Source organism: Drosophila bipectinata, chromosome 2L (genome assembly GCF_030179905.1).
Source record: "Drosophila bipectinata strain 14024-0381.07 chromosome 2L, DbipHiC1v2, whole genome shotgun sequence".
NCBI lineage: Eukaryota > Metazoa > Arthropoda > Insecta > Diptera > Drosophilidae > Drosophila > Drosophila bipectinata.
In genome coordinates this window covers 12,954,908-12,968,776 of record NC_091736.1, presented here as the reverse complement: position 1 = coordinate 12,968,776, position 13,869 = coordinate 12,954,908, and the positions used below count along the sequence as shown (strand labels likewise).

Genomic DNA, 13,869 nt, shown 5'->3' with positions numbered 1-13,869 from the left:
ACTATTGACATTTGGTTTTCAATAAAATTTGTAAATAAATTTTCTCCACTTTCGTAGTAGCTTGCCATCAGTGTTTCATCAACAGGCTGCGAATTCATAGTTTTTCTACATAAATATATAGTCACAAAAATTGGAGAGGAGTGTGCCAAATGGAGTCGCCCGACGTAACCCGTGCCCAGATCGCGGCCCTGGTAGTGCGGGTGTGCGTGGTGGGCGTGATCACCTATTACGGCGCCAAGTGGATGGTCAACTCGATGGATCCCAATAGCAAGATGCGTAAGAAGGCCAAGCAGCTGGCGGAGCAACAGCTGAAGAAGCTCAACTCGACGGACAACGAGGCGGGCCAGAAGTTCCGGACAAAGGACTTCAACGAGCACGAGGTGATGATCGCCTCTCTCTTGGTGGCCCCCGAAGACATAGACGTTAGCTGGGCTAACATTGCAGGGCTGGACGGGGTGATTCAGGAGCTTCGGGAGACGGTGGTGCTGCCGGTGCGCCACCGCGAGCTCTTCCGCCGCTCTCAGTTGTGGCGGGCGCCTAAGGGTGTCTTGCTCCACGGGCCGCCCGGCTGCGGTAAGACCCTGATCGCCAAAGCCATTGCCAAGGAAGCCGGCATGCGGTTCATCAATTTGGACGTGGCCGTGCTTACGGACAAGTGGTATGGCGAGAGTCAAAAACTGGCTACCGCCGTCTTCAGCCTAGCCCAGAAACTGCAGCCCTGTATTATTTTTATCGACGAGATAGAGTCCTTTTTACGCATACGAGCCAGCGGCGATCATGAGGCTACCGCAATGATGAAGACCCAGTTCATGTTACAGTGGGACGGCTTGGTGAGCAACGCCAACGCATGCGTCCTCGTCCTAGGCGCCACCAACCGCCCGCAGGATTTGGACAAAGCAATCCTGCGCCGCATGCCGGCCCAGTTTCACATCGGGGTTCCCCGCGACTTCCAACGGGAGGAGATTCTTCAACTGATTTTGCAATCCGAGCAGCTGCACAGCTCAGTAAACCTGACAGAGGTGGCTCGGCTCAGCACCGGCTTTTCAGGCTCCGATCTGCGGGAGCTTTGTCGCCACGCCTCCATGTACCGCATGCGCCAGTTCATGAGGGACAAATTGGGGGATGAGCAACGCGAAGAGGCGGGTTTCATGGGGGACGGAGAGGTTAACGAACAATCCCTCCAGAACTGCGACCAGCTGGAGATTCACATGGAGGACCTTCTTAAGTCACTGGCCATTATGAAGCTATCCAAGTGCCAGTCGCAGAACACCTTCATCGAGAAGGATCTGGAACTAGATTAGAAACTCGATCCGGAATAGCCGCAATAAATGCTAACCAAGCTTGATTTACCTAAATTGTCGGCTAAGTTTCGTAAAAGTAATATTAAAATTGTTATTGTTGATCTAAGGATCTGTTGTTGGCCACAGTTTTTAGACTTAAATACCATTATTCCCATTAAAATATTTCCAAAATTGTTTTCCATGTATACATATATAAATCATAATCTATCAGTCATACAAAATTAAATGTATTGTTCTTTATAGATATATAGTTTTTCGCAGTGCTTCTTTATAAACTATGCCCACTTATTCTCGCCTAGCCGAGTACAGTCTACCAACTACCACCCACCGCCACCGCACAGGACTGCCAGCATGGCCAATATTTTTCACATTTCATAGCATGCATGAAGTGTTTTTGCCATGAAGAGCAGCGAGAAATCAGAAAAAACTACAGCAAACGGGACCAGAAGCAAACGGAGGCTGTGAAAGGACAGCAGGAGCAGTAGCTGGAGCAGAAGCACCAGCAGAAGCGGCTGTGGCAGAGCTACTGTGGCAGTGGCAGTGGCAACAAAAACTCAAAATAACAACGGCTACTGCAACAACAACACAAAAAATCTTTTATGTAAAATTGAATATTCATAAGTTGTTCTACAGTAGCGGCAGAGGCAAAAGCCTAACTGTGGGATTCAGCCTTCATTGGTGCATAATACCCTCCCTTGCCAGTGGTGTCCTTGCTGATAATAGCTACAAAAAATAATAAATAATTTATAAAAAAAATAGATTCCATATTAAATGAGATTATTACAAAAAGATTCTGCTTTACTAAAAGAATCAGAATATAAATTCTGGTTTCAAAAAAATTATAAGTATTGATAACGAAATTATTATAGTTTTTTTAATAGAAACGAAATTCTTGCAAAATTCTTATAAAATTTTAATGAATCTTCTTTTTCAATAAGTACACAATTTAATGGTAAAGAAAATTAATAATGATAATTTTAATATTTAAATTCTTCTTCTAATTATTTATAATTAACATCTAGAGTATTTAAAACTAGGTTGCCAAAAAAAGAGCTTTGTGTTTTGTTGTTCCTATCGTTGTTGCATTGGACGGGCAGTTGATTGTTTTTGTGTGTAGTTTTGTTTGGCTGAGTGAACCTGCAGACGCTTCCCCACCACTCCCATTGTGCCGCACCACCCACCTCCCCCTTCCACCAACGCACACACAACGCATTCCCACACACACCCACACATGCCACATGCGAGCAAAAGCTGCCGTTGTTTGCTATTTTGTCATGCAAATTGTATTTATTGCGGCCAAAAACCAACAACAACAGGATGGAGACCAGAGATAGGGGGCGGTACCTCGCCGCCACGCCCCTTGTAATTGTTTGCGATTTGTCACTGTGTGCGTTCGCGCTGTGTGGCAGGCTCTCTCTCGGAGTGTGTGGGTGAGGGTGCTCCATTGTAAACAAGAAAATTGACTGCCTACGGCGCCTGGAAAACTCGGAGACACATTTTCCGAATTATTATGCAGTTCCCAGCGGCCAATGAGATCATATAAAGACATTCTGACTTTTCAGGACAAAGAACTCCATTCAATTTCCACCTTCAAACTATCATAACTTTCTACACTTCTAACACATCTATATTTATGCAGAACAACTTTCAAAACAAGAACATAATCTTTAATACCATCCCAAACCGATCACCAAAATTATTACTAATCTCGCTTTTATTGAAAAGTTTTGGTATTGCCATTTGCTCTTAGACGGTCTTATATAAAAAGGTCCAAGTACTTTACAAACAAATAATTTGATCTGTACAAATAATCATATTCAATTTTATTTTCTTTTTATCTTTAAAAATTATCTTTAAGAAGAATAAAATAAACGAAACGACAGTTTAAACTACTGAGCGAATTAAAAAGCTACTATCAGCTTAGTTTCAACAAACCCCACGAATTCTTCAAGAAAAACAATAGAATACATATTTTTTAATCAAATGGTAATGAAAAATTGTAATCACCTACCTAGAGGTTAAACGGCTGCCCTTGTTTCTTATTGATAATGAGTCTGACCCTGTTCACCTAAAGACCACGCTTAGGCATTATCAGTCGCTAGAAAAAGCTGAGTTAGCAATCAAAAATTATTTTTTAAATGTAATCATAGGTCAGTTTTTCTGAAAAAAACAAAATCATAAAAATTATAGTGGCACGTTTGCGGAAGTAGCTTTGATTAAACCAATTGTTACAAGGGTAAATGAACTAGAATTTTTTATATTTTTTTAGAGATTTTCTACCAGCTACCAAAGCGTGTAATACTAAGGATATATTAGAATATGCGTCGATGGGGTCCATCTATTAAGTCAACTAAAAAGAGTGACTATTTATAATATGCTGTTTAATTATCCGATTTTACGGTTAAATTAAAATGTTAAGCCTGTACATGTTTTTTGGATTACCATTTTAATTAAACTACATACACATCCTCAAAGTACTTGCCAATTAACACACTCTTCAAATGACAATTTCTTTGCCTCGGCTGTTGATAAACTGCATAATTTATGTGATTTGGCTCACAAGCGGGAGCGTTCCCACGCACTCATTGATGACAATTATTTGAAATACTTTCAAGTGTGTGGGTATGAGTTTATTGAATTATTAATTAACTGCAATTGCATTATACAATTTTTTATTTATGCTGTCATCAACTGGCTGCGAAACCTGAACAAGGACTCACCCATTCTAGAGTGCATAGAGCATCATTAAATTATTTTAATTGCATTCATAATTAAATTGATTTCAATTGAATAGCGTTCCCATTCCACTAAAGATTAATCAGTATACTGTTCCCACAAAATGCCCAGCTTAGAATAATTGATGACATTTGATTTTAATTACACTTTACAATTCAACTTGAAACCTTTAACTGAAACTGGCATGTTCAGTTTGTGCAGAACCCGAGGCTTTAACTAATTTTATTATAAAGCATTAATCATGCACCGCCTGTTAATAAATATTAATGTCTCTCTCGGCCAGCCAGCTGACCACCAATTTAAGCCCATAAAATTTCCAGAATATTTTGCATAAAAATATTCTGATTTACGATGGTGGCCGACAACAAAAGCTGACAAGTTCATTCAATGAGTGAGACTAAAAAAGCGGATACACAATTAATTATCTAATAACGAAAACGGAATGTTTTTATTAATTGAATCCGGTTTTATATGCTCTACCACATTCCAAAAGTTATATGTAGTTTAAATTGAAAGAAATAAAATCGTTTGTATTTCTTCTTATGTAAAAAAAATGGATAACCAATATATGACCACAAATTTTAGATATACCTGAGTTTTATAGAGAATCACGGATTATTTTAGTGGTTCCTGTGGCAATTTGTTGCATTCGTTGCTATAGTAGTGCATTCTAGTCATTAAACGCATCTGTGTGTCCAGAAAAAAATGAAAAAAATTTGTTTGAAGAGACAAAAAATGAAAACATAGACACAAACCAGTAGAACGACGGAAAGAGGCATCAGAAGGGGAAATATTCTTCAGAGGAAAATGGTAAAAACTGTTCTTTTGCCTCTGACCATTTCTATTTCCTTTGGCCATTTCTAAAATTTGCATTTTTCATGCCACAATGTATAAAATTCATATTTATAAATCTTTTAACTGCACACACCACACCAAACACAAAATGGGACACATCAAAAGCACGGAGGGAAGTGAAAAATGTGGAAATAGGAAATGAAAATCTAAAAAAAAAACAATAAAAAACAGAGGCTTGGGTGGTAAGTATTTCTGAATACTCTCTCCTTTCCGGTAGCCGATTTACAGACACATCATAAACTACAATTTTAAAGGGTTTCTTAACCACAAAACTTCACTCTCAGGAGAGAATACGAGTACTTTCTTTTAATGTAGACTAGAAGTAAGCAGCCTTAAATATTAAATGTTATGTGCCCACCAACATTTCAAAGTCGAATATTCTTTCTTGAAGAGCATAAAAGTGATACAAAACCATTCACACTTTCTACATAGAAAAGAGCAGCACCCAAAAAGAGCAGATATAAAAATGTGTTGCAAGTCAGCAGTGAATGAATAAATGAATGAATGTGAATGAATATGACTTTGCCACACCAAGCAAAACACAATAAAAATGCTATAACCTCCCCTGTGCAGTCCGGGCTCCGGAACGGCCCGAAGGAGCCCAAAAGCCTGGAGGCGGAAGAAGGGAAAGCGGAAATAAGGCCAAGGGACGGGTCACCTCTGGACGGCGCTGTGATTTTTCATTTGGAGCTGCGTTTTTCCTTGGGCCCCAGACCGAAACTTCCTTGGGCAACAGTTGTAGCCAGATGGCAGACCCTAAAAGCGTGCCGCATGCAACTGCAAAGTGACCAAGCGTCCGCATTCAGATGCATATATTTAAAAAAAAAAACACTCTCACGCTTACACAGACTAGGTAAGGACGCTTTTGGCCTAATGAATAATAAATAAGTACTGGTGCAATTTCTCTATGTCGGTATTAGACCTTACGTAGGGTCTTTTGACAAATTTATTTTTGACGGAATGAAAAGAGTTTTTAGGGCCAATATTTACAGCACGTGAAAAAAATGTATGATTTAATAGAAAGATTATTTTTATTTTGAAATTTGGAAGATTTGAAATAATAATTCATTGTTTAATGATCTAAATTTCGTGGATATTGTTGGAAACTTTATTAAAATATTATATTGTTGACCAGTTTAGACTAAACACAGACTGGCAAGACATCCTAAATTCCAAACTTTCATGTCCTCAGACTCAGACGAGGCAAGCTTACACAGTTTTCTCAACCACTTGGCAGTGCACGCCACCTTTTATTTGCCTTTTGCTCAAGGTAGGCATCTCTGGCTTTGCCATTTTAATTTTAGGGTGCCACGCGTTTGCTGAAATTAGCGTGCTGCCCCCAACCACCCACACATGCATACCTCTTCAGACACACACACACACACTGCAAGTTGCAAGGATACATTAGCGTCTGCATTAAAGGCGTTGACGGTGCATTTTTTGGTGTTGGCCAAAGAACTTTGGCGCCAAAGTTGTTCAAATAAAAATTTCGAAACGGAGGAGGAACTTCGGAGGCTGAAAGTCAAAAAGCTGCCTCTCATCAAGTTCGCGAGGCTGGCTGCAAATTTGCCCAGCACTGAGCACGTTGCCGTCTATCTCTCCCGTCTACCTAATTAGCGCTGACTTGATGCACCTGCTTCTTGCTACTGCCAGCGCCTTGACTTCTTGGCCCGATCATGGTGCGCTTCGTTAAGTGTGTGCCTGTGACATTGTGCATATAAAACAATTATGCAACATATACCCGGGACTCGTAGTAATTTCAAGTTAGCTCATGTGCAGGAGGCACTCAGACCTGATTCCAGAATAAGACATTTTTCATCAAGGAAAGTTGCTTCTAAAATGCAAAAAGTTGTATCAAGTTTCCTTTCATAAAATGGATGCCATAAAATATTTGATGATTTAAATAAAAGAGGGTATTCGTTGCCCTATTTCGGGAAAGCAGTTTGGCCAATTATCAGCGAAAAGTTCAAATAATCTGAAATTAAAACAAAGTGAATTGCAAAAAAAGCAAATGCCAAATACGCGCAATTTTCCCCTCAATCTCGAAACTCGCAATCACCCTCCTCAACCAAAAACTGACTGGCGCAGCAAAAAATTTTACGCTGACTTCATTAAAAAATAACAAAAAAATCATGCAAAAAATAGAAATAAAACTGCAAGCAATATAAATGAGTCTGGGCCACAGAGTATAGAGGAGAATGGACCTCAGACTGGCATCGATTGAGTTCAATTGAGGGGCACCAGATGAAGAGGAGGCAATTGTAAAATGGCCAGACCATGAGCTTAGCCAATAATCAAGCCCAAGAATGGGGGGGCCGATGTCTGGCAGATGGGCGGGGGCACTGTCAAGGGGGCGGGGCCCGACTGTGCGGTCTGTGAGGCGGCAGCTAATTTATTACGAGCATTTAACAAGCATACTCCTGGGGTTCCTCACGAGTCCGCTTTGATTTATTAGGTGTTTGGTTTAAAAAAAAAAAGACGAAAAAAAATAACAGGCAAACGAACAAACTGAAAAGAGCCAAAAGCAGGAGCACAAGACCAAGAACAAAAGGACGGTCAGGATCTGAGGAGGCCAGAAACAAGGAAGCGGCCACAGGACCGGATGGGGCAGGCTGCGAAATTCCGAAACACTAATGTGAATGTAATTTGTAGTTAATGTGCTGTCGGTTGGCATGTGGGTGGTTTCTGGGGTGCGGCCCTCCGACCATTCAGCCATTTTAATTGTTCAAACAAAATCGAGGCTCCGAGCAGCCAAGCTCCGCACTTTTTCTTCTCCATGCAGCAAAACGCCCATTAATCTGGACGTGTTCAATTTATGCGGCGTAAAGCACAAATTTTACGGTTGCTGCTTTATTTTGCACTGCCCTATATTTCCTGTGGTCTCCTTAGTTTGCCTTTGTTTGATGATGAGGGCGAGGTCTATTATGAATATTTTCAGGGAAAGCACCAAGAATCTGCCATTCAACAATTGTTTTTAAAATCATATTAGATTCTTCGTTCATACAAATAGCTCTTAAAATTTACATTAAAATTAAATTAAAATCTTAAATTAAAATTAATAAAAGTAAATCATATTCCGACAATGATTGGTCTCTAGGGAAGCCTTTTAAACGGAATAATCTTCCGGTATTCTTTCGTATATTTCGTTGAATTATTTTTGTTTTCACAACTGCACATTGTTAAATGTTAAATCGCATCGGCGAACTTCGTCTCCTATCGTTGTCCTTTTTGGGCAAAGGCTTTCGCATAGCAAGCCTTGGCATCGGCGGCCATTAAAGGTCATAAATCACAACATAGCATAGAAATAAATCAACCCTTTATTATCAACACATCGCAATGTTTGTTATCGAAAGGGTTATTTATAGTTCTCCAGGGAGCGAAGGGCAGAAAGAATCGGAGCGGGCCGCCCGGAATTTGTGAATATATTTATCGGAATTAACTTCGAAAGCCGACTGGCTCACAGATCGAGTTCAAGGTTGAAATTGGCTGACCGAATTGCCTACTTATCGGCCTGTCCCTGGTACTTTCCCAGTGTGTGTTTTGGGTTGGCAAGCTCATTAAGCAAATCGCATTATTTGTTCATACGAATTCAAGTATCTTTCCAGTGCACTAGGCACTCGGCACGCTCTGACAGCCCCACAAGCAGCTTCATTTGCTCGCAATTGAAAGCCTGAAATGTGGAAAAGAGAGGTGGAGCTGCACATGGAAAGTGAATACATCATTAGCTGCATGAAATGTCCTTGTCGACAAAAGCAGTCACATGGATACCGGCAGACACACGTGCACGATAACTACAAGTGGACAAAGCCGTCTTCAAGAGACAGAAGACTTAAGAGCCAAAAGACCCAAAGGGAGGACGAGCTATCAGTGCTTTACGGCTCTTTAAACGGCTTATATTGGAAGCTTATGCAACTTGTTAACTAATTAGGTGCACAGCGGCAAAAAATGGTTTAAATCACACAGCAATACGCAATCCATAATTGAAGACGATTACTAAAGTACCAAGGTATTAGGTATCTTCTTTAACATAAGCATTGATATCGTTGAAACGGATTTCTCAGTGCACTTTCTCAAGGGCGGCTCCAGCCTCTAATTGATACTTTTCAAGCTTTATGCTATAAGACCGTCATTAAATTCAGTGGCAAAGGAAGCAATTGCATGTTTAACAACCTTGAACGCAAATGTATGACTGAGTGGAGAAAATCCGCTTTGGAAGTATGTTTGACAACCAAGCTTTTCAAGAAATTATTATGCAAAGTAAGTTACTACTTTGTAATTATTTTTATAGATCTAGAAGAGGACTTATTCAGACATGCAAGGAGTATATTCTTGAACATAATATACCTACAACTTTACGCCGGTCTTCCAAACACTACACCTCTCAAATTGATTCTTCTAATATTGAATATAATTATTATTAAAAAACATAAATGGAAATAAAGAATTTATTACCATACAATGTAAGACTTAATAACTTGTTAGTTCTGTGCCAATTTATAAATTTTTTCTTATCAGCTGGTACAATAATTTTAATTTCCGTTTAGAATGAAATTTGCTGTAATGTCAGTACGCTGTATTGTAAATGTACTTGCACAGTTTTTGTTTTATCAATGTCAATCAGTCAAACAATGATTTATATTGATTAGGAACAGGTATAACTCTCCTCGTCATAGACAGGACAAAGAATATTTAAATTGAACCAGAACATTTTTTTAAATCCAAATCCCACCGTCTTCTCTTTAATTTCAATGCGACGGTCTTGGCACCAGGATTAACATAGAAAACCCTCGCAGACAATTGAAAAAGGAGAACAACGAGTAAAAGTAAATAGAAGAAAAAGGTTCACGGAGAATAAACAAGAAAGAAACGAATCAGCTATTCAATATAATAAATCACACCTTTGCCACTCAATGCGAAACGTATTTTTCCAATTAAAAGGCAAAGAACGGTTGCCTGCAAATTACTTTAACCTTTCGTTGGCCATCGGGTTGCCGACGTGTAATTAGTTGACAAAGGTGTTCGTGATGGTGATTGTTGGGCGGATTGGACTGGGCTTAATTGAATTTTTATCTCAGCTTGGCAACCTCCAAAAAAAGTGTAGACAACTGGAGTCACAAATGCCAGAATATAGGTATGAGATTCGATTTAAACAAAAGGATTGTTACGTCATATCCCTTTCAATCTGTATAAAAATCTAAAAACTAAGTTTAAATTAATAAATGGAAATTTTTTGTGTAGGATCCCTCCAAAAATAGGGAAAATGAATGGAGGCACAAAATGACTCCCTCCAATGGCCATATCTTTTCCATTAATCATCAGATTCAACAGCGGAATACCTTAAACGATTTGTATAGATATTTTCTTCAAATCTGCATCAAAATCTAGAAACAAATTATTTTTCAGATTTTTAGTAAAATTTTCTGGAGGATCCCCTTCAAAAATGGGGAAAATGCATGAGGGCCCAATATGGCCCACTCTGTTGGCTATATCTTTGCCAATAATCATCAGATTCAAGAGCGGAATACCTTAAACGATTTGTGTAGGGATTTTCTTTAAATCTGCATCAAAATCTAGAAACAAATTATTTTTCAGATTTTAACTAAAATTTTCTGGGGGATCCCCTTTAAAAATGGGGAAAATGCATGAGGCCACAATATGGCCCACTCTGATGGCTATATCTTTGCCAATAATCATCGGATTCAAATGCGGAATATAGAACCCCCTTCAAAAGTAAGGAAAATACATGGAGGCACAATATTTAAATAATTGGTGGAGGCACCTACATGCCTATTTTATGTAAATATTTTTTAAATACAATAAACTAGCCAGTAGACTTCTGTACCTTGAACGGTTTCAAATAACCGCATTTATTACTTTCAGCAAATATTGACTGTATTTTTGGGGCTTGTCTCGGGATTATCAAAGCACAACATAAATTGCCATTTTATTTTTTGCAAACAAGAAGCCCCACGGTAATTGCCGTGAACTTGGAGACCTCATGCCACCGCAAATATATTCACTTGTCAACGTTGTTGATTTTGCGCTATGCGCTTCTTTGTTTCCCATTTTGGCGTGGAGCTGCAGAAGCCATTGTTGTTTGTGTGTGGTGTCTGCCACAACCAAGTTTAATGGCGGACAGAGGGGGAAGGTGCCGGGCAGGGCGGTGGCAACAAACCGCACCAATGTCAGCAGCATAAGCCGATTGCGTGGAATTTCGCCATTGTCCTCTTCGATCTCTCCCTGGGGATTTGTTGCTCTGCACAAAGTCAAATGATAAGTCAATTGTTTGGCTGGAATTCCTCCGCCCCTTATTTCCTTCCCTTACAAGTATACTATATTTTTAGACTCAAGAAGTTTTGCGATTTTCAAACCCTTTTCTTAATTGTTACGGATTTAATTTACACAATTTAATTATTAAATTTTGAAGTCTATAATGTAAGTGTTTTTAACAAAATATTTTTTCCAGTGCAGTGTTTGGATTAGGCAGTAAATGGACAATAGAAAAACTGCAACTGCAGCTTTGGGCTTGGCCATTATTGGCCACATTTAGTTTCAATTTGCGGCCGGACCGATCTAATTATTTATTATTCCTGGCCCTGCCTCTATTTGCCCTCATCCCACTTTGCAATGCGCCGCTCCCTACAAGTGTAGCCGGGGCGCTAGCTTTTATGGCCACCAATTGCGCTTAAGTGGGGAAGCGGCAACTTTACGAGCGCTCCTCGACTTGCTGCCCTGCTCGCCACTCAAGCTGTGGGGCTCGATTCAAATTGGCACGCAAGCCAAATGAAGTTATGAGCTTGGCCATGGGCATAGCTGGATCCAAGAATCCAAGGATGGGGGTGTGTGTAAGTTCTGATTCCCTGTTGCTCAAGGGATACCTGCAGGAGGGCAAACAACAAGTGTGAATCCAGGCTGAGCCAGAAATTTGTATACCAAGAGAGAAATACTGAAAGAAATAAATAGCTTATGATAATATTGGTTTTTCCAATAAATTTTCAAATTATGTATATAAATCTTTATATTTGGTATAAATCTTAGAAGCAATAATTCCTTTTTAGAATATTGCTTGAATTCAATAAATTTCTAATAAGAGCAAATTTTCTTGAGCTATAATTATACAGAATATTGCATGAAATCTTATCACGCATTTTCGTGAGAGCTTTGTCGTATGAAATAATTTGGCAGAGCCTCCACTTAACTCACCTTCCTAATACGGATAACCTGGCAGCTATCGTGTTTGCTTTGTACCTCAGCGAGTTGCTCAACATTTGCAGAACAAACAATCGCCATGGGAAATTATTAGAGACAAATAAATTAAATTTTATAGCTTGGGCGCGCTCATACGGAAGGAAGGAAGGAAGGAAGTCACGGCAGACGGGCACCAAGTCGATGGAAGGGTCTAAATTTGATTGGCGATTGTTTGGGGGCAATTATAGATTTAGTTTGCTTGTTTTCTGGCGGCGGGAGCTGGGCGGGGGCGAGAGCTGGCTCTTCCAGCCAATGGAGCTTTTGTGTGTGCAGTGGTAGCTGGTAATCCCTTTCTAGCAGGACAATGGGCACTTCAATTTCCTTCAGCTCCATTTATGGCTGAAACATGCAAACTAAAAGTTAAGTTTTATGCGAACTCCGACCCCAGCAGTGTAGCAACAATGCCGCTCGACTCGATGGCGTTTAACAAAGTTATTGGCTTCCTCTCTCTTTCTTTTCCGCAGCCCAGCAATCTTGGCCATCATCAACACTCTGTCTGTCCGATGCCACGCCTCCGCCGCCACCATTACACCACTGCCTTTCTCAGCTTCTTTTTCCACCTTTTGTTTTTTACAAGCACTTTGCAAATATTTATGGCTGAAAGCAGCGTAAACAATAAACTCATAAACTGCAGCGACGACGTCTGCGTCACAGGACACAGGACACTGGACGCAGGACACAACGGACGAATCGATTTTTAAAATGAATTATGTTTGCAGTTATGCAATACGTATATATATATTCATATCTATAGAGGCAAGAGAGTACACGATATCAGGCGATATACCCAACTCGGCAAAGGACAATGCCCATAAAAAAGATATTGTCTATGACGCTTTACATTGTGAACTGAATAACGATTACAACGCATCCCTATAAAAAAAATAAATAAAATGAAGAATTAATATATAGTTTAAATTTAAAGGGTAGTGCTAGGGCCTTTCCCCTGAAGCATAATTACAGTTTTAATATATTAACCAGAGGAATTTTCAGTTAAAATATGCTCTTCTTGCTGTTTGACCTGCACTTCTTCACATAGAGCTTTTGTTGGGAGAACCCCTCTATATGTGAATGCGTTGATGGCAAGTGACATCATGCTGTGCATTTATAAATTAGCTAAATATTTTGGCAGTGCTTCATGAAATCACAAACACATCTGGCTGCTTCTTTGGCAAACAAAACGCATGCGTCCCGAAACTCTATTTGCCCAAAATTAAGAGTTCTGAAATTGGGCCAGAGTTGAAAATTACACTGGCAGTTGTTGTGCAAACATTTGCACTCGAGTAGAGTACTCAGTTATGAAATTGAAATATACACTGTAATTAGCAAGTAACGCTGTCTAAAGTGGGTGGGTAGGCTTTCAAAGATAATTTTTGGAATGGAATTCAATCGAGATCGAAAAAATGTGTATGCAAGCTCACCTGTAAACTCACAACATGGTGATTGACTAAATTTGCATGCACATGACTGTACATAAGGAACATCCACTTTGCCAGACAATTGTCGACTACAAACTCTTGTAATCCTAATGAATCCAGCACCTATTTATTTTTCATTGTGGGAAATTGTGCAAATGCCATGACAACATTTCGTTTTTGGGAGGAACAAATGCCAAGCATACATGTGGCCATCCGCCCCCAGACAAACGCAGACTCTCTGACCATCGTCCGAGTGCGAATGTGTTCAATTGTTTAAATGTGCTCTAGAAATAGGGCAAAAAAGTAAACAT

The 13,869-nt window shown here is 39.8% G+C and overlaps 1 protein-coding gene across 1 annotated transcript; it reads left to right on the top strand.

Moving 5' to 3' along the window:
* On the top strand, positions 1-1,543 carry LOC108125322 (outer mitochondrial transmembrane helix translocase). The gene has a single exon (XM_017241454.3). It carries the CDS (start codon positions 150-152, stop codon positions 1,299-1,301), a length of 1,152 nt encoding a protein of 383 aa, XP_017096943.2. The 5' UTR covers positions 1-149; the 3' UTR covers positions 1,302-1,543.
* Positions 1,544-13,869: the final 12,326 nt, after the last annotated feature.

What these genes read in the sequence shown, in the direction of transcription:
- LOC108125322 (XM_017241454.3), top strand. Translation starts at nt 150, where the DNA reads ATGGAGTCGCCCGACGTAACCCGTGCCCAGATCGCGGCCCTGGTAGTG.